The 18,620-nt window shown below is 49.3% G+C and overlaps 4 protein-coding genes across 5 annotated transcripts; all 4 read left to right on the forward strand.

The window, feature by feature from the left end:
- The first annotated feature begins 215 nt into the window (after window positions 1–215).
- Window positions 216–3,317, forward strand: LOC9641935 (probable glycosyltransferase At5g03795). The gene is made up of 4 exons (XM_002960242.2): window positions 216–902; window positions 1,137–1,273; window positions 1,684–2,032; window positions 2,506–3,317. Exons 1-4 carry the CDS (start codon window positions 429–431, stop codon window positions 3,205–3,207), a joined length of 1,662 nt encoding a protein of 553 aa, XP_002960288.2. The 5' UTR covers window positions 216–428; the 3' UTR covers window positions 3,208–3,317.
- Window positions 3,318–7,776: 4,459 nt separating this feature from the next.
- Window positions 7,777–11,046, forward strand: LOC9641936 (pentatricopeptide repeat-containing protein At5g39980, chloroplastic). 2 transcript variants are annotated; one of them, XM_002960244.2, is made up of 3 exons: window positions 7,777–10,250; window positions 10,348–10,765; window positions 10,824–11,046. In XM_002960244.2, the coding sequence occupies exon 1, from the start codon at window positions 7,793–7,795 to the stop codon at window positions 10,112–10,114; it is 2,322 nt and encodes a 773-aa protein (XP_002960290.2). In that variant the 5' UTR covers window positions 7,777–7,792; the 3' UTR covers window positions 10,115–10,250; window positions 10,348–10,765; window positions 10,824–11,046. The 2 variants fall into 2 exon arrangements, with proteins under 2 accessions (XP_002960290.2, XP_024533090.1); XM_024677322.1 differs by having other exon boundaries at window positions 10,836–11,046.
- A 293-nt stretch (window positions 11,047–11,339) lies between these two features.
- LOC9641937 (probable cellulose synthase A catalytic subunit 5 [UDP-forming]) lies at window positions 11,340–15,652 on the forward strand. The gene is made up of 15 exons (XM_024677307.1): window positions 11,340–11,540; window positions 11,619–11,745; window positions 11,835–12,030; window positions 12,091–12,299; window positions 12,351–12,450; window positions 12,505–12,682; window positions 12,739–13,005; window positions 13,074–13,419; window positions 13,472–13,609; window positions 13,656–13,781; window positions 13,832–14,044; window positions 14,104–14,350; window positions 14,401–14,600; window positions 14,658–15,008; window positions 15,071–15,652. The coding sequence occupies exons 2-15, from the start codon at window positions 11,674–11,676 to the stop codon at window positions 15,650–15,652; spliced, it is 3,225 nt and encodes a 1,074-aa protein (XP_024533075.1). The 5' UTR covers window positions 11,340–11,540; window positions 11,619–11,673.
- Window positions 15,653–16,605: 953 nt separating this feature from the next.
- LOC9641938 (protein EXORDIUM-like 2) lies at window positions 16,606–17,945 on the forward strand. Its single transcript, XM_002960246.2, has one exon. It carries the CDS (start codon window positions 16,713–16,715, stop codon window positions 17,703–17,705), a length of 993 nt encoding a protein of 330 aa, XP_002960292.1. The 5' UTR covers window positions 16,606–16,712; the 3' UTR covers window positions 17,706–17,945.
- The last annotated feature ends 675 nt before the right edge of the window (window positions 17,946–18,620 follow it).

Consider the following 18,620-nt stretch of genomic DNA (forward strand, 5'->3'; position numbering starts at 1 on the left):
TGTTCGTTTCACGGCTCTCTCCCAAATTCCGGAAGAGCGGGAAGAACAATCGAGACAATGCGCGAGGAAAATCTCAGAAAACCGCCACGAAGCAGTTTCCAGATTATAACTTGTCACCAAGCGCGGTGGAATATCCCGCCACGTTGCGGGGGAATAGGCCTGGCTATGGCGAGCTATGCCCCTGTTCATCATGACTGGAGTAAAACCACGTCCGGCGATCATACCAAAGAAAAACGAGCATCTTTTAAATCAATGTGATGGATTCGAAGCAGAGGAGAGGGAATTAGGGCTCCATTTTTTTGCCGACGCTTCTTCTTCGCCTTCCTCCTCTTTCGCCTCTCGCGATCGCCATGCGCAGCTCGCCGATCGCTCAATCGATCCAAGAAATCCGGTTTCTTGGCCGCCTCGCCGCGAGGTAGCACCAGATTATGGATTTTTGGGACAAGCAGCGGCAAAAGATCCAGCTCCGGAGGGCATCGCTGGCGGCGATCGCGCTCCTCGCCTGCATTGTCTTCGTCTACCAGAGCTTCCAGGAGCCAAGCGATTCCTCCTCCTCTTCTTCTTGGTTTTCTTTTCACAGCCCCGGAAGAACGAGGCACGAGGCCGCGTCGGCCATTTCCGGCAACGATTCCACGCGATCCAAGCCCGCCATCGAGCTCGTGTCCCAGGCCACTTCCAGCTCGATTCCACCGCCACAATTACTTCCTGGCAGCCCACCGCCGGTTCCTTCGCAAGAACTAGGACAAGGAGGCGGCGACGAGCTTCCTCTTCTTCCTCCATCGATTGCTCCCTCGCCGACGCAAGAAATTTCTCTTCCGAAGAAGAATTTGACACAGGAAAGATCGGATTTCAATGCTTCTGCTCTTGCCAATTTGGATCGCAAAGTCGTCAGGAAACGCGAGGTCGGTGGATTTCCTCTTTTTTTTTTCCTTCCTTCGTGTGCGTTCTTCCGCTGCATGGATTCATGCTCCAAACTCGTTGGATTTTTTTCTTTCGAAGTTTTCGATTTTGTCGAGGTTCGAGTAATTACTAATCTCTGGCTGGATCTCGAATTGGATCTCTTGGGGTCGAATCGCATTGCGTCTCGTGGTTCGCTTCTCACTCCCGAATTTAACTCTTTGGTTTCTGTCATGTAGATACCGCAATGGCGTGTGATTCTGGAACAGGATCTTCGTCGTGCGAAGCAAGAGATCAAGGTCGCAGGGCCACGGAACACGCAGCTGGATCCACAAGCCACCCGATCCATCTACCTCAATGCCTACAAGTTCCACAAGTACGTTCATTCTTTCTTGGTCTTCGTGCAAATTTTTTCGTGCCTGTTTTCGAGAGTGACACTGTGACAGTCACTGGAAGAACCAGAGTTTGAGTTAGTGTGTAAGTTGGCCAGTTCGTTCCACCACAGTTTGCATGGATGATACATTGTCTCCGCAAGTTGCCTGGAATGCTTTCTTTGTGGTTTTTGGTTTTCCTGGAGTTTTTTTCTCTTCCAGTACGTAGAGTTTGTTGAGCTGTTATGCTTGCCCTGTCCCGTTCGCTCGCTCGTGCCATTGTTTTATTCTCTTAATTCTCGTACGAGTTTCCAGTGTAACTTCTTCGTTGTTTAAGCTCTTGCTTAATGAGTTTTCCTTACTTCTTTGCGAATTCGTGGCAGCGACTGACTTGGTTCGTCTGTTTCAATCGCAGGAGCTACGAACTCATGGAGAGATTGTTCAAAGTGTACGTATACAAGGAAGGGGAGCCTCGGCTCGTCCACAAGGGACCTTTGACGGGGATTTACTCCTCCGAGGGGCGATTCATTCACGAGATGAACCAAAACAGCCGCTTTGTCACGCACGATCCGCAAGAGGCCCACATGTTTTTTCTTCCGTATAGCGTTGCTCACATGGTTCTCGACCTCTACGTTCCAGGCTCGCACACCATGCTGCCGCTCGCCACTTTCATCAAGGACTACGTCAATCTCATCGCCAGCAAGCACCCGTTTTGGAACCTGACCCGTGGCTCCGATCACTTCTTCACCTCCTGCCATGACTGGGTACGCAGTTTTCTATTTCTTAGGAAAAAAACTGAGATGGTGCATCTTTGGTGGGGCTTGCAGTCTTATCGTCTAGCTAGCACTTAATGAGAATGGTTCGTTTTTGCATTTAGTGGTCTGTCTGTCTTTCATTTGTTTAAGCATAAAGTCTCTCCTCCATGATTTTTTTTATTCCTGTTCATGTGGAGAATATCATGCTAGCACTTCTTTGGGTATGATTGTCGGATTAAACTACTTGCATTCTCTTTTTTGTTCTTGGGCTAAAGTTTGTACCCAACACGGTTTGTTCTCCTTTCCACGGGAACTTTCCTGTGCTACATGAAAATCTCATGCTTTGTACCCGCGGAAAGTGTGGTGGAATTCCAGCTTACCCGAATGAGTGGAAGTGTCACATAATTTCTGTGCTTTTTGATTGTGCCGAACACTTGTCTGATTGAAGTCTTAGTACTATTTCTGACCTGTGCTCCTTTCAGGGCCCCGCAACAGCCCGAGACCACCCGGAGCTCCGCAAAAACTCCGTCAAAGTGGTGTGCAACTCGGACCTCACGGAGGAGTTCGTGCCGGACAAGGACGCGTCGCTGCCCGAGACGTATCTCCATGCGGTAAAGCTTCCGACCAAGCTCGGCGGCCCGGGGCCGAGCAAACGGCCCATCCTGGCCTTCTTCGCGGGTCAGATGCACGGGAGAGTCCGGCCGGCACTGATCAAGCACTGGAAGGACCGAGGAGACCCCGACATGAGAATCTACGAGGTGCTCCCACCCGAGGTGGCGCGGCGGACGAGCTACGTCCAGCACATGAAGAGCAGCAAGTTTTGCATCTGCGCCATGGGATTCGAGGTGAACAGCCCCAGGATCGTGGAGTCGATATACTACGACTGCGTGCCGGTGCTGATCGCCGACAACTTCGTGCTGCCATTCAGCGACGTTCTCAACTGGGGATCCTTCTCGCTCACGGTGAGCGAGAAGGACGTTCCCCGGCTCAAGGAACTGCTGCTGGCGGTGTCCGAGGATCGGTACCGAAAGATGCAGAGCCGGCTCAAGAAGGTGAGGAAGCATTTCTTGTGGCACGACAGCGCGGAGAGGTTTGATATGTTTCATATGATCTTGCACTCGGTTTGGACGAGGAGGCTGCAGCAGATGGATGCGATTATCGGTCATGAGACGTCCATGGTTTGAGATGTGATAGAACAATGGTTTTGGAAGAGAATCTACCTTGTGTGAATACTTCTTTCACGAATAAAATTCATTTCATGGTATATACCTACCATGAGCAAGTTAAGATATAATCTAACACATATAATCTATATTTGTAAACTTAGGGTTTGGCAAGATGCGTGGTGAGCAAGTCTTGTGGGTGGTGGTCGAAAACGTGGAGTTGGATCATCTCTGCGTTGGGCTTGGCCACCTTCACCAGGAATGTCCAGAACTCTTTGCAGATGAGCTGATTGATTTGATTATTGACAAAGCACCACTGTTAAAGGTATCAGTTTTCCACATGCTCATTGGGAAAAGGCGCAGTAACACTGTGGTCCGAAGGTTTCTTGATGCCGAGTTTGCAAACGATGCTCTGAACTCACTTGACCAGGCGTGTGATCAGGAGACTTTCACAAGAGTACTTGCATATCCTTTTGAGAGGAGGCCCCCTCTCAACGGCAAGCTTTTGGATGCCATCGACACAATGAAGGGTTTGGGCTACAAACGCGAGATTTGTGTGTTTGAAAATGCTATTCTTTTCTCACCTAACGAGAGGCTCTTTTGTGAAATGGTTAAGGAACATCCAAATGAGGCTGCAGAACCAGATGTGTACCAAAAAACGTTTGACAAGGGGAATATGGAGCTTAAACATTTTGTTGGTTTAGAGGCAAAAGCCAAGGGTGTCAAGCTGAGTATTGAATCGTTCTTCAAAGGAATACCTGAAAGTGATGTGAACAGGGGTCTCGCTTTACTGCTTGAGATTTCTGCCTCTCCAGCACAAGCTTATCAGATTGGGCTGAATAGTATAAGCTCGCCCCATATCTTTGTATCTATTTTGAAAAAGGCTGTAGAGGCAAAAGTGACGGTGAATCCAACTTCAAAGCTTATTCACATGCTTGGACAGGTGAAAAATGACCTGGGAGATACGTTTGTAGCAGATGCCATAAAGAGAGACCTTCTCAAATTGGATGATAAAGAACTAGCAGGCTGTTTTCGAACACCTTCATACTCTTCTGCTAACTGGGCGATTAACCAGGAGAATGCTAGACTACTTTTTAAGTTGGCAACCACAAACAGTTGCCAGCCATTCCCTCTACTCCTGAAGGAGATGCTACGAACAAGCTTTCACGCAGATTCGGTGTGGCTCTGCTATGTGGCATTTCGCAACTTGATGAATCCTGATGCAGATACATGTCGCGAAATGGCTGGAAAACTCGATGAATATGGTATGACTACCGAAGCTAGTTATTTGCTGGACTATTATTTCCCGTAAATTCGTTCAATAATGTTAATATATTTTTTAAGATGTTTATTTTCTAGTTGATCCTGGGGTTTATGAATGTTGGTTGGGCTTCCTAGGAAATGGTGGAAATATGGTGGGCTGTCCACCAGCATCGCGCTGCTTGCGCCCATCCATCGGCAAGGCTAGAGAATTTAGACTCCGATTTCGGCCGGGGGCTTCGATATACGGTGGAGGATGGATTCGATTGATCGACCTCGCATTCCAGAAGTATGTTCATTCTTTCTTCTTTTCGTGCCTATTTTTCGTGCCTGTACGTAGAGTTTGTTCAGCTGTTCTGTCCCGTTCGCTCTCGCCCGTGCCATTGTTTTATTCTCTAATGGTCCTACGAGTTTCCTTGTAACAAAGTGTACGTATACGAGGAAGGGGATCCTCGGCTCGTCCACAAGGGACCTTTGACGGGGATTTACTCCTCCGAGGGGCGGTTCATTCACGAGATGAACCAAAACGGCACGATCCGAAGAGGCCCACATTCCATATAGCGTTGCTCCAGGCTCGCACAGCATGCTTCCACTCATCACTTTCATCAAGGACTACGTCAATCTCATCGCCAGCAAGAACCCGCTTTGGAACCTGACCCGTGGCTCCGATCACTTCTTCGTCTCCTGCGATGACTGGGTAACGCAGTTTTCTATTTCTTAGAAAAAAAAAACTGAGCTGGTGCGTGCATTTTTGGTGGGGCTTGCAATCTTATTGTCTAGCTAGTACTTGATTTACATTACATTGCAGGCTGTTTATAAAGGACACGTAGGGCATCCGAACTGGTTATTTAGAAGCAGTATTTGTGTAGATTCATGTCCGGCAGATGAAACTGGAAACATATCTGGCATATGTGTAAGTGAATTGAGCAGCGTAGTCTTGACCATTGCTGCTTTTATGGCCAGGATTCAGTGTTTCTTGGGCCCAGTTGATATCTTGTATCCGAGACTCTGTGTAGGCAAAGGAAGCCTCAAGTGCACTGTGTAGTGTTGAGTATGGTGGTTAAGTGCAATGGGTTCACTTCTTGGCAGTAGAGAGAGGTAGTACTTCGTCAAGAATGGTTCGTTTGAGCATTTAGTGGTCTGTCTCATTTGTTTGAGCATTTAGTGTCTCTATAATTTTGACCTTCCTGTTCATTTGGAGAGAATATCATGCTAGCACTTCTTTGGGTATGACTGTTGGACTAAACTACTTGCATTCTCTTCGACACTTCCACTCATTCGGATAAGCTGGAATTCCACCCCTTTCCGCAGGTGCAAAGCATGAGGTCCCATAATTTTGATTGTGCGTTGGTCCCCGAGCAACAAAGTCTTCGTCTACTATTTTGTTTTCGATATTCTCAGTTTTTGATTTGAGTTTCTTGTTCATGAACTAGAACAGTGTAAGGAGATAGTCTTGATGTTGCGGAAAGCACTCCTTGCAAAGTGCATGTGTCCATGGGAGCATATGCCAAAGGTTTATCAATGGATGGGGCTTCCGGGCATTTAGCAGGGGTAGGGGACAGCGACAGCAGAGAAGAGGAAGGCGGACGAGCTGGAGCTTCTGGAAGCTGTAAGAGTGGTGCCTGAGATTGCGTACGCTGGATCTGTGCTTTGGATTGGCTTGAGTGCTCAAAAGCTGCCCAAATTGGAGTACTAATAATAACTTCGGGTTTTAGTGTTAGAACTGAGGGAATATTCCATTTGCCGCCACGTCAGTATTAGGGTCCCATTCCAAGTGCTTGAAAAACAGTCGATCATCGTCTGTAAGGAAGTGAAGAAGAAGAATAAAGGATGCCTCGACTAAAAGTTCCTTGGTGAAGCAGTGCTCTAGATCGTGTGAACGAGCGGCTTTGAATACAGAGGGAAGCAAGAGAGTGTCATCAAGCCACCATGAGCATTCTGTGTCCTCACTGTGGGTAACGGGTTTACCTTAGAGCAAACACCTGGGGTGTTTTTACTGGTGCATTGCCAGGAAGACATTGCTGCCAAGGTTGCGACTTTCCTTTAGAAGAACATCATCACGAGATTTGGCTGCCCTTTGGAGCTGGTAAGCTATAGAGGTACTCACTTTATCAATCAAGTGATTGCGACCTTGGTGGAGAAGTATGGCAGCGCTCATTGTAAGTCCACTCCCTATCACCCTCGTGCTAATGGACAGCGCACAAATAAGATACTGTGCGACATTATCACAAAGCTTGCCAGTGCTTCTCGCACTGATTGGGATCAACGCTTGTTGGATGCTCTCTACCGCGTTGCTTACAAGGTCACCACCAAAGCTTCACTGTTCCAGCTTGTTTATGGACAAGAAGGCATCCTACCACTCGAGCTTGAGATTCCATCTCTCCGTATGGCTGTCAAGCACAACTTGGACTGGGACAACACTCTTCAAGCTCGACTGGACACTTCTCCAACTCGACGAGTGTCAACTTCTCGCCTTCCAAGCTCGCGAAGCACTTCAGAAGTGCCACAAAGTCTGGTACGATCGTCATTTGCGTGCTAAGAATTTTTCTGCTGGTGATCAGGTTCTACTATATGATAGCAAGCACTGGAAAAAGCCTGGGAAACTCCGTATTCGCTGACTTGGCCACATCGTTGAAGTTTTTACCAATGGCTCGGTCCAGCTTGAAGATCTTAGCAGGAACTTGTTACCAACTCGTGTTAATGGGGCTCGCCTGTGCAAGTCCCATGAGCGAGATGAAGCTGCTGTGGAGCTGTGTGCTCCAGGACGGAGCTCAATAAGAACTGAGGGAATATTCCATTTGCCACCACATCAATATTAAGGTCACGACCATTGGGGAGGGGAAGTCCACAAGGGAAAAAACAGTCGATCATCGTATGTAAGGAAGTGAAAAAGAAGAATAAAGGATGCTTCGATGAAGAATTCCTTGGCGAAGCAGTGCTCTAGATCGTGTGAACGAGCGGCTTCGAGTACGGAGGGAAGCAAGAGAGCGTCATAAGCATTCCGTGTCCTCACTATGGGCAATGGGTTTACCTTAGAACAAACACCTAGACATGTTTTCCACAAGCTTATTGGGAAAAGGAGCAATAACAGCATGGTTCGAAGGTTTATTGATGCTGGCTTTGCGCTCTAGACTTGCTATGATCAAGAGACTTTCACCAGAGTACTTGCTCATCCGTTTGAGAGGGCACTGATTCAAGCTTTTGGAAGCCATGGACACAAGGGCTACAAATGTGAGATTTGTGTGTTTCAGAATGTTCTTTGTCTGTCACCCAACGAGAGGCATTTTCGTGAAATGGTTAAGGTAAACTTATCGTGGGGTTTAGGGTTTATCCATTACGATGGGGAATGGCGTCTTGCTGTGACTCCATTGCTTTCCTTGGGCTTCCTAGGTCTCGTGGAAATCGCGGCGGCGAGCGGCGCTGGAAATGTGATCGGCTGTCCACCAGCATCGCGCTGCTTGCGCCTCCGGTGCTCTGCCCTTGCTCATCCGCGCCAATCGGCGGAGGTAAGCTAGAGAACGTAGACTCCGATTTCGATGCCGAGGGCTTCGATAGGGTGGATGATGGATTTGATTTAAGGCACAGTGGCGGCGGTGGGAGAGAAGATAGTTTTCTGCTGTCGAGCTCAGAGCTTGAGGAACTTAAGAGGCTGGAGGAAAGCACTAGAGAAGTTAGTGGCGATTCTTTTCGAGCTATTCTTTCTTCGAGGCTAGAAAAGGCGCAAGGAACGAATTCTTCTTTGTCAATCCATGCTCCGTCGGGTGCTCCTTCTAGTCGATGGTCTGGCAGAGGCAATCGCTCAAGTTCTCCGAGTGATAAATGGAACCAAGCACAGTCCATCATATGGAAGTGGTCGAAATCTTCGCAGAGCTCCAGTTCTTCCCAGTTGCCTCAAGGAGATCGTCTCATCAACATTGACGATGTGATGAAAGCTCTTCGAGGCACGGCTACTATAGAGGAGCTTGAAGCCGCGATGCTGCCATGGAAAGGAAAGATCTCTCCGAAGCTCATGGTGACGATTCTAAACATGCAAGACGACTGGCAGCGATCACTGGCTCTACACGACTGGATGATCGAGAAAGGTGGCTACGCTCCATCCATCTTTGCTTACAACGTTGTTCTCAAGAACGTTCTTCGAGCGAGACAGTGGGAGCTCGCCGAGGGCCTTGTGCTTGAGATGGTCGAGAAAGACTTGGTGCCGGATAAGTTCACTTTCTCGACGCTTATCAGCGGGTATGGACGAGCGAACCGGCTGGAAGATGCAATGGGATGGCTGCAAGAGATGGAAGCAGGAGGAATCAAGCCGGACCTTGTTATCTTCAGCACACTGATCGAGCTCGCTGGTAAAGTCAAGGACTACTCCAAAGCAACATCACTCTTCTCGAAACTCAAGGCTTCCGGGATCGCTCCTGACAAGGTGATCTACAACTCCATGATAAATCTCTACGGGAAGGCAAAATTCTACAAGGAAGCGCAGGGTCTTCTAGCGGAGATGAAGGAGGCGGGGCTTATGCCGGATACTGTGAGCTACACTATTCTCATCAACGCTTACGCGGAGTCCCAGAAATATCTGGAAGCCAAACAAGTTTTTCTCGAGATGAAGACGAAGGGGATTCAACTTGATGTCACGACTTGCAACATGATGATCGATGTGTACGGGAAGCTGGAGATGGTCAGAGACGCGGAAGAGCTTTTCTGGAGCATGAGCAAGACACTGGGGATTCAACAAAACGTCGTCACGTACAACACCATGATCAAAGTTTACAAAGAGGCCGAGTTGCTGTCGGAGGCTTTCAACGTTTTCTATTACATGCAAAACAAGGGAGGTGTGGAGCCGAATGTCATCACCTACAACACGATACTCTTCCTGCATGGACTGACGCTTCAGCACGAGAAAGCCATGAGGCTCGTCCGGAAGATGCAGCAGCGAGGGATAGAGCCAAATGCGGTGACTTACTCGACTTTGATATCCATATACGGGAAGACTGGAAAATACGATAGAGCAGCATTCCTCTTCAAGACGCTGAGGGAGAAGGGATTCGAGATGGACGAGATTTTATACCAGTCAATGATCGTGGTGTACGAGAGGGCCGGCTTGGTGGCTCATGCGAAGCGTTTGCTCGAAGAACTTAAGCAACCGGACATCGTTCCAAGGGATACAGCAATCAGCATCCTAGCCAAGGCAGAAAAACTGGAGGAGGCAGCGAAGCTTTACTGGCGATCACACGAGGCTGGAGAGATCAAAGAGTCGGTTACATACAAGTCCATGATTCAGCTCTTCGTGAGGAACAAGAGGAGCAAGAACGCAATCGACGTTTTCGAAAACATGCGAGAGAGCGGTTTCTTGCCCGACTCGGAGACGACTGTGGTGCTGCTAGCAGCTTATGGCCAGCTCCGTCAACTGGAGGACGCTGAGAAGCTCTACCTGGACATGCGCGAGCGGGGGTGCACGCTGGAAAAGGAAGTCCACTTCCAGATGCTCAAACTGTACGGTGACGCTCGGAAGATTCGGGAGGCCGAGGACATGTTTGCGGCGTTAAAACTCGAAGGCCTTGACGGGGACGAGCTCTACCTTACAATGATCCGGATTTACGAGCGAGCAAGCAAGCTCAACGAAGCATCGAGGCTCTTCTCCGAGATGAAGTCACGCCAGCAAGTGGGAGGATGAAAATCTGGCACAGTACATACATATGGAGCACGGAGATCTGGACCAAGTTTCCAGCAGCAGACCGGGAACAGGAATCGACGAAACACGGAGGAAAAGGTGGTGTTGATTTTGCTGGATCCTATGTCAGCCACTACAAGTGAGTGCGTTTGGTATCACTGCTTGTGGATTTTCTTTCTTTGGCGTTTCTTTTTTTTTTTTCTCGCGTCCTGACGACGAAGCTTTTGTTGCTACAGGGTTGATTTCCGCAGCTTCTTCTTCTAGAGTTGATTGAACGGGTCATCCACAGGACGTGTTCGTGTTTTGTGGATCCAAAGCACACTAGCAGTTCGTGCAAAGGAAGACTTTCACATGTGTTGCCAGCCGGAAGAGTGTCACGACGTTTGACTTGCACTAAACAACGCTCTTAAGGTACTCGTTCATCCCAGCTTTTCCAAATGCCACTGCAAAACAGGATGTCAACAGCGAATAATTGGCAGCGGCCCACGACAGAGAGTTGCGTGATTATCTTTAAACTTCCAGCGTATCTCTCTTAGGCTCGGCCATTTAACAAGTCGGTCGTGGACAGGAAAAGCTCCAGATCAATCAAACACGATGCCGCTCGAGAGAAAAGATTATCCTTGAAAACACTCTAAGCAGCAACAGTGATCAAGTGTAAGTGGACCCAGCCCAGCTGCTTCCATACAAAGACACGAATCTAACAACTTTACAGGAGATTTCGTAGCTTCCAAGTGGAACCAACGAAAGAACGAATCGGTTGGATGTGTAAGAGGGCGATTTTATGAGACGTGTGGTGAGACGTTCAATCGGCCACCAAACGATATATATCACAGCACCGGAATGAAGAGCCTTGCTCGTCTCGCAACATAAAAAAAAAGCAAAGCTTCCTGAGTAATAAACTTTGATCGATTTATATGACCAACCATATCGTTGTATATTGTCTCGCAATAGACTATAGACTATATGGTACATGGTTTTGGTCTTTAATGAGATATCTGCCTCGCATTTAAAGTTTTCACCATGGCAGTGTCGGAGCCCGTGCTCGGGCCCGTCGGATGGACCATCCGACGGTAAATAACGGCGGTTAAAAGGGACAAAAAGCGCACGATTTAGTCACGAACCATGCGGCTTTAACACCTCTGGCGTGGGCCCGCCTTGCCGACGCGGTTGATAGCACGTAGACGTCGACGCGCAGAGAAAACCCCGCGACGCGCGGTTCTCATCACCGTGTCTAGGCGAGAATATCCCCGGCTTTGAGAGTTTTCCCAGGGGTAGGACTTCCATTTGAGTGAATGCGAGGGTGAGGAGCCGGAGGAGGAGGGAATGCGGCAAGGGTTTGTTCTTCCCTGGCGCCCGAGCTCCCGCCCAGCGGCGTCATCGATCTAACAATCTTTTCGGCGAATTCCGGCGATTGCTCGAGGATCGGCAGGTCAGCCATGGCGGATCTTTGATTATCGGGCGAAATTCTCATTCCAGTGCCCCGCGGCGTCTTCTTTCTTTCTCGCAGAAGCGGCGCGGCAATGGATTTCCCCCTCGCGGTCTAGGCGGCGGTCCAAGAAGCGATGGAGGCCAACGCTGGGCTAGTCGCGGGATCTCACAAGCGCAACGAGCTCGTTGTCATTCGCGGAGACGGAGTAATGATCTTTCTCTCTTTCCGAAATGCTTACGCTATCTCCGATTTGGGTGGATCTTTGATGGACTCGCATTGTTTCTTCGTTCCCAGGTGAAGCCCCTGAGCCATTGCAAGAGCGAAACCTGCCAAATCTGTGGCGACGATGTGGGATTGACGGTCGATGGCGAGACATTCGTCGCATGCAACGAATGTGGATTCCCTGTCTGCCGCCCCTGCTACGAATACGAGCGCAAGGATGGAAACAAGTCTTGCCCGCAGTGCAAGACGAGATATAAGCGACTCAAAGGTGTGTAAAGCTCTCCTTGTCTCTCTGCGTCTTTCCTTTCCTTGACCATTTGCTCTCCAGGAAGCGCTCGGGTCGAGGGCGATGATGAGGAGGAGGACGTAGATGATCTTGACAATGAATTCAGCGTTCACGAGTCGGATGATAAGATGGACCAGCAGCATCTTGCCGAGGCTATGCTCCACGCGCATATGACGTATGGGAGAGGAGATGGTGAAGAAGCGGACATGCCAATTCAGCCTGGAATCCCTCTCCTTACAAATGGACAAGTGGTAAAAGTGTTTGATACTGTCGATTTCTTTTTACTTAAATCACTCGTGTAGGGCGTCGATCCAACCGAAATTCCTCCGGATCACCATGCATTGGTCGTTCCTAGCGTTGGGCCCGGGGGCAAACGAATTCATCCGGTCTCAGATCTCGATGGTATGGATATATGTTTGTGTTTTACGTGATTGGTCTGAAGTCATGGCTTTTTAGTTCAAGTAAGATCCATGGACCCTACGAAGGACCCTTCAGCTTACGGTTATGGAAGTGTGGCCTGGAAAGAGAGGCTAGAAGGCTGGAAGTTGAAGCAAGATAGGATGTCCATAACAACAACGGATGGAAACCATCATTACAATGATGGCAAAGGAGGAGATGAAGGAGAGCTGCCAATGTAAGAGCTTCTTTCCTAGATGCGTTTCTTTGACGTGCTCGTGTACTTACATGCAGAATGGACGAGTCCAGGCAGCCTCTCTCGAGAAAAATTCCGATTGCTTCCAGTAAGATCAATCCTTACCGGATGATTATTGTTGTCCGTCTTGTGGTTCTGGCATTTTTTCTACGTTATCGAATCTTGAACCCCGTAAAGAATGCGTATGGCCTATGGCTTACCTCCATTATTTGCGAGGTCTGGTTTGCCATCTCATGGATTCTCGACCAGTTTCCCAAGTGGTTGCCTATCAATCGAGAGACATACCTTGATAGGCTTGCGCTGCGGTAAGACTATGTACCAGACTGTGGTACTGTTTTTTTATGCTTGTGATGTCATCTTTCTTTTCTTACAGATATGATAGAGAAGGCGAGGTGTCTCAACTTTGTGCCGTGGACATTTTTGTCAGTACAGTGGATCCAATGAAAGAACCACCAATTGTTACAGCGAACACTGTTTTGTCCATACTCGCCGTTGACTATCCCGTGGACAAAGTCTCCTGCTTCGTCTCTGACGATGGTGCTGCCATGCTCACCTTCGAAGCATTATCTGAAACTTCGGAATTTGCACGAAAGTGGGTACCGTTTTGCAAGAAATTCAGTATCGAGCCTCGTGCACCAGAGATGTACTTTGCTCAAAAAATTGACTACCTCAAGGACAAAGTTCAGCCTTCGTTCGTGAAAGAGCGGAGAGCTATGAAGGTAATCTACCAGCGTATATTTTTTTGGAATAACTCACGATATGGTCTACCAGAGAGAATACGAAGAATTCAAGGTGCGGATGAATGCCTTGGTGGCCAAAGCACAGAAGATACCAGAAGAGGGGTGGACAATGCAAGACGGAACGCCTTGGCCAGGAAATAATGTTCGTGATCACCCTGGAATGATACAGGTATCGCTTGTGAATTAAAGGATTAAAACTGATATCGAAATGGCAGGTTTTCTTGGGGCATAGTGGAGGCCACGACACAGAAGGCAATGAATTGCCTCGTCTCGTCTATGTTTCTCGTGAAAAGAGACCCGGGTTTCAGCATCACAAAAAAGCGGGTGCTATGAACTCTTTGGTATGTCTGTCCGTTGTGTTTATTTTTAATTTTGACCCGGCTTGGTGTAGGTTCGTGTATCCGCTGTCCTCACAAACGCTCCCTACCTTCTGAACCTTGACTGTGATCATTATATCAACAACAGCAAGGCATTGCGGGAAGGAATGTGCTTCATGATGGATCCTACAGTAGGAAAACGAGTTTGTTACGTTCAGTTTCCTCAAAGGTTCGACGGCATTGACAAAAACGATCGATACGCCAATCACAATACTGTGTTTTTCGACGTAAGCAGTAGTTAATGTTCATCTCTTTTTGTTTCCTAAGATTATTCATGCGATTGCAGATCAACTTGAGAGGTCTGGATGGAGTTCAAGGGCCTGTATACGTCGGTACGGGATGCATGTTCAGGAGGCAAGCACTTTATGGATACGATCCGCCGCCCAAGCAGAACGCAAAGGGTAAAGGAGGCTGTTGTGGTCCCCGCAAAAAATCGAAGGGCTCTAAAACGAAACAATCAGACAAGAAAACCAACAGAAGCGAATCAAGTATACCGATATTCAGTCTCGAGGGAATAGAAGAAGGCTTGGAAGGTATGCATTTGATTTTATTTATCTACTTCGCTGTTAACATGTGGTCACAGGTTATGACAACCATGAAAAATCATCGTTGATGTCTCAAAAGAACTTTGAAAAAAGATTCGGCCAGTCTCCAGTATTTGTCGCCTCAACGTTTCTGGAAAATGGAGGAGTTCCTGAAAGTGCAACACCAGCTTCACTTTTAAAAGAGGCCATACATGTTATCAGCTGCGGATACGAAGATAAAACTGACTGGGGGAAAGAGGTGAGTTTCTCGTGTTTTAAATGGCTCTACAGGCCTGATTTCCTTTTTGCCTTTCAGATTGGCTGGATATATGGATCTGTTACGGAGGATATTCTAACAGGCTTCAAAATGCACGCTCGCGGTTGGAAATCGATCTATTGCATGCCAGCTCGACCAGCTTTTAAAGGATCTGCTCCAATCAACCTGTCCGACCGTCTGCACCAGGTCCTGCGGTGGGCTCTCGGGTCAGTGGAGATTATGCTCAGTCGGCATTGTCCTATCTGGTACGGCTATGGTGGAGGCTTGAAACTTCTACAACGGGTAGCATACATCAACACAATAGTCTACCCCCTTACGTCCATACCTTTGGTGGCATATTGCACTCTACCGGCGATTTGCTTGCTCACAAACAAGTTCATCATTCCGACGGTAAGATTTCGTCTCTTCCACTCGCTTCTCATGTGTCTCAAGTGCTTGGCTTTTACGTGCAGATAAGCAACTTTGCCAGCCTTTGGTTCATCTCGCTGTTTGTCTCCATCTTCGCGACTGGTATCCTGGAGATTCGGTGGAGTGGGGTCGGCATTGACGAGTGGTGGCGAAACGAACAGTTCTGGGTTATTGGAGGCGTCTCGTCCCACTTGTTCGCCGTCTTCCAGGGGCTGCTCAAGGTTTTGGCGGGCATAGACACCAACTTTACGGTCACGACCAAAGCCGCAGAGGACGAAGACTTTGCCGAGCTCTACACCTTCAAGTGGACGACTCTTCTCATCCCCCCGACGACGCTAATCGTGATCAACATGGTTGGCGTGGTGGCGGGCTTGTCGGACGCAATCAACAACGGCTACCAGTCATGGGGTCCGCTCTTCGGCAAGATCTTCTTCGCCTTCTGGGTCATCGTACATCTATACCCGTTCCTCAAGGGTCTCATGGGACGCCAGAACCGCACCCCGACCATCGTCATCGTTTGGTCCATCCTGCTCGCCTCCATCTTCTCGCTCCTCTGGGTCCGGATCGATCCTTTCCTGCCCAAGGTTCGAGGTCCCAACTTGCAACAATGCGGCCTCAACTGCTAGCCCGAGCAGCAAGAATTCTCGTAGCAGCAGCCACCAAACAAAGTTGCCAGGGAATGGACTGGAGGAGGAACTTCTCTTCTTTTCCACGACGAACAGCCGACGAAAGCCAGGTTCTCTCTGTTTTGGTTTTCTTCACTTTTTCGAGTGTATACTAACGACTGTGAGGAAACAAACCACTTCGATCACGTAATAAGTTCTTTTTGCGGGCGTGGGACGAGCGAGAGAAAAGCTTCTGCGCTTGCACGGTAGCTCCGCCCGCTGTTTGTGTACTGTGCATGATTCGAAGCGAGGAATAAAAAGCGTGTCACACAGGCAGACGATTTTAGTGTCAGAAATCACGTCCACAAAATGGGACTTTTACCGGTTTGTTTGCTTGCTGTTCTTCGCAAACTTGTTCGCCATCCTTTCATTGTATTGTCTCTAGTAAACAATCATTCATTCGTTCTACGAGAGAAGAAGAATGGATTAACCATCGCCATCATTCACCAATACGATTAATATATTTCCTCGAGAATTTGGACGTTGAAGTTTCGAGCGTTTTGTTCTTGGTGTTCCTCCCTGGCCGACGACGATCATACCCTGTACATCAATCAAATCCCAATCAATGTCGCAGCTAATAGCTATCAACACAGCTAGCGTTAAGCGAGAGCCCCACTACTAATAAATATTTTCTCATCAAGCTCCATACTTTTCCTTCCCACCACCTTCCTTGATCCGGCGGCGCTATCGCCTGACGCGTGGCCCGAGGAGCAGCCGTGGCACGCTTTGCTCCACTCAATCCTGTCCGTCCGTCCGGTCCCGCGCCCGTCCGTTGGCGCGCCCGTCAGCCCGCCCGTCCTGCCCGTCAATGCTGCCAGCCCGGCCCAGCCAGCTCACCGCCAGTCAGTCATCATCCATGTCACAAGTATATAAACACCACCTTCCTCTTCTCCCTCACTTTCCCTCTCCTCTTCTAAAACCCCAGAGGTTTCTCGAGATTTCTCCATCCTTCCGATCCATCAGACCACTCCACCAGGAGAAGATCGAGGAAGGAAAGAAATTCCTCTAGCATTCCTCTAGCATGGCTGCCCTGCGATTGCTCGATCGCCCAATGCTCTTGATCTCGCTACTGCTCTGTTTCTTCGCGCTCGCCAATCTCGTCAATCCCTGCGCGGCCTCTCGCGGCATCGCCAATCGCCGCCACCTGAGCGCGCTCGTCAAGGATCCGCCGCTGGTGCTCGACTACCACAACGGCGAGCTCCTCTCCGGCGCTGGATCGCTCAACGTCTACGCAATCTGGTATGGCGACTTCCAGGACTCGCACAAGTCCGCCATCGCCGACTTCTTCGCCTCCTTCCAGGACCCCGCCACTACCGTGAGCAGCTGGTGGAAGATCACCTCCGGCTACAAGGACGCCTCCGGCGCCTCGATCTTCCCATCGCTGCGCTATGCGGGACACACCGACAACGCGGCCGCATCGCTGGGCCGGAGCCTCAAGCCCGCCGATCTCGAGTCACTCCTCTCCAAGTCGCTGGAATCCGCGGCCTTCCCGACCGATCCAAAGGCGCTCTACCTCGTCCTCACCGCGGCGGACATCGACGTGGAGGGATTCTGCGTCCAGTCGTGCGCATCGCATCGAGTTCTCAAGGCCGCTAGCGGCAAGAGCATCGCCTACGCGTGGATTGGCGACTCGTCCTCGCGCTGCCCGGGCAAATGCGCGTGGCCGTATGCCAATCCCAAGGATTTTGGAGGACCCGACACGAAGGCTCTGGTGGCGCCCAATGGAGTCGGGGTGGACGGCATGGTGATCAACATCGCGGCCATGGTCGCGGGTGCCACCTCCAACCCGTTTGGGACGGGCTACTTCCAGGGCCCGTCAACCGCGCCCCTCGAGGCCGTCACCGCCTGCCCGGGAATCTTCGGGCAGGGGGCATATTCCGGCTACCCCGGCCAGCTCCTGAGCGATGCAGGCACCGGGGCCAGCTACAATGCGCGGGGCAGCAATGCCAGGCATTTCTTGCTGCCCGCGCTGTGGAATCCTTCCACTCTCTCCTGCGCTTATCCTCCCTCGTGACGAGAACCTCGAGCTCCATCCGTCAATCTACACAGGTTCCAAATCTAAGAAACTTTCTTCAGATATAGATCAGCTATAGATTTTACACGAAACTTGAGAGAGAGGATCGCTCATAACCATGTTTAGAATGTACAAATCGCGGAGAAAGAAAAAAGTGAAAAGAGAGACACAGGGAGGAAACTATCTTCTAATACCAAAAGGCAATAAAAACGAAAAGAATGTGGTGCTGTTGTTCTTTTATTCTCGCAGTGTCCAGTTCCCAATGTAGTATAGTAGTAGTGCATTACTCGAAGACGGCACCTCTGTTGTTGCTTGGACACCCAGCAAAGCTCTGGGCCAAATCCATAGTTTTTTCTACTTTGGGTTTCTCAAAACAAGTTGGAACTGTTTGTCAAGCAGAGATGAGGACCACCAGCACCATCCTTCCAGAAGAAAGCTTTGTGTTTTCTAAGCTTCTTTGGAGGGGATTACTATCTAAAGGTGATCTGGTCCCCTCGCCACATCTATACCGACACAGTTTGAAACATTTCGGGTGGTATTTCAGCACCACGGATCTAACATATAGAAAGAGAGCTGCCTTCCAAACAATTGCTCGCAATCAGTCGAATAAGATTGGCTTTGCTTTGCTGATCGGATCGATCACTGCCTTTGTCTGTGATTCCCAATGCCCACCTCGCATTACATTATTGCGTGATTCCAGCAAAGAACACACAGGGCGCTGTGCACAAGTGTTAAAAAGGAAATTGGGAAAGCGACAAAGAAACACCAGCCCATAGCCGTGTTCAAGGATTTTGTGATCTCGCTCACACCAAGCAGAAGAAAGTTATGGTCAAAGCACTGTGGGAAGAAGTCAACGATGCATTCCATGGATAGTATTTTCTTGCCAAAACCCCACACCAACCGGCATTAGCAGGA

The sequence above is a fragment of the Selaginella moellendorffii genome, unplaced genomic scaffold (assembly GCF_000143415.4).
Source record: "Selaginella moellendorffii unplaced genomic scaffold, v1.0 SELMOscaffold_0, whole genome shotgun sequence".
NCBI classification, from domain to species: Eukaryota; Viridiplantae; Streptophyta; class Lycopodiopsida; order Selaginellales; family Selaginellaceae; genus Selaginella; species Selaginella moellendorffii.

What these genes read in the sequence shown, in the direction of transcription:
- LOC9641935 (XM_002960242.2), top strand. Translation starts at nt 429, where the DNA reads ATGGATTTTTGGGACAAGCAGCGGCAAAAGATCCAGCTCCGGAGGGCA. An exon ending in AATGCCTACAAGTTCCACAA is followed by an intron (nt 1,274 to 1,683) that starts GTACGTTCATTC and finishes TTTCAATCGCAG; the next exon opens with GAGCTACGAACTCATGGAGA. An exon ending in TCACCTCCTGCCATGACTGG is followed by an intron (nt 2,033 to 2,505) that starts GTACGCAGTTTT and finishes TGCTCCTTTCAG; the next exon opens with GGCCCCGCAACAGCCCGAGA.
- LOC9641936 (XM_002960244.2), top strand. Translation starts at nt 7,793, where the DNA reads ATGGCGTCTTGCTGTGACTCCATTGCTTTCCTTGGGCTTCCTAGGTCT.
- LOC9641937 (XM_024677307.1), top strand. Translation starts at nt 11,674, where the DNA reads ATGGAGGCCAACGCTGGGCTAGTCGCGGGATCTCACAAGCGCAACGAG. An exon ending in TTGTCATTCGCGGAGACGGA is followed by an intron (nt 11,746 to 11,834) that starts GTAATGATCTTT and finishes CTTCGTTCCCAG; the next exon opens with GTGAAGCCCCTGAGCCATTG. An exon ending in TCCGGTCTCAGATCTCGATG is followed by an intron (nt 12,451 to 12,504) that starts GTATGGATATAT and finishes ATGGCTTTTTAG; the next exon opens with TTCAAGTAAGATCCATGGAC.
- LOC9641938 (XM_002960246.2), top strand. Translation starts at nt 16,713, where the DNA reads ATGGCTGCCCTGCGATTGCTCGATCGCCCAATGCTCTTGATCTCGCTA.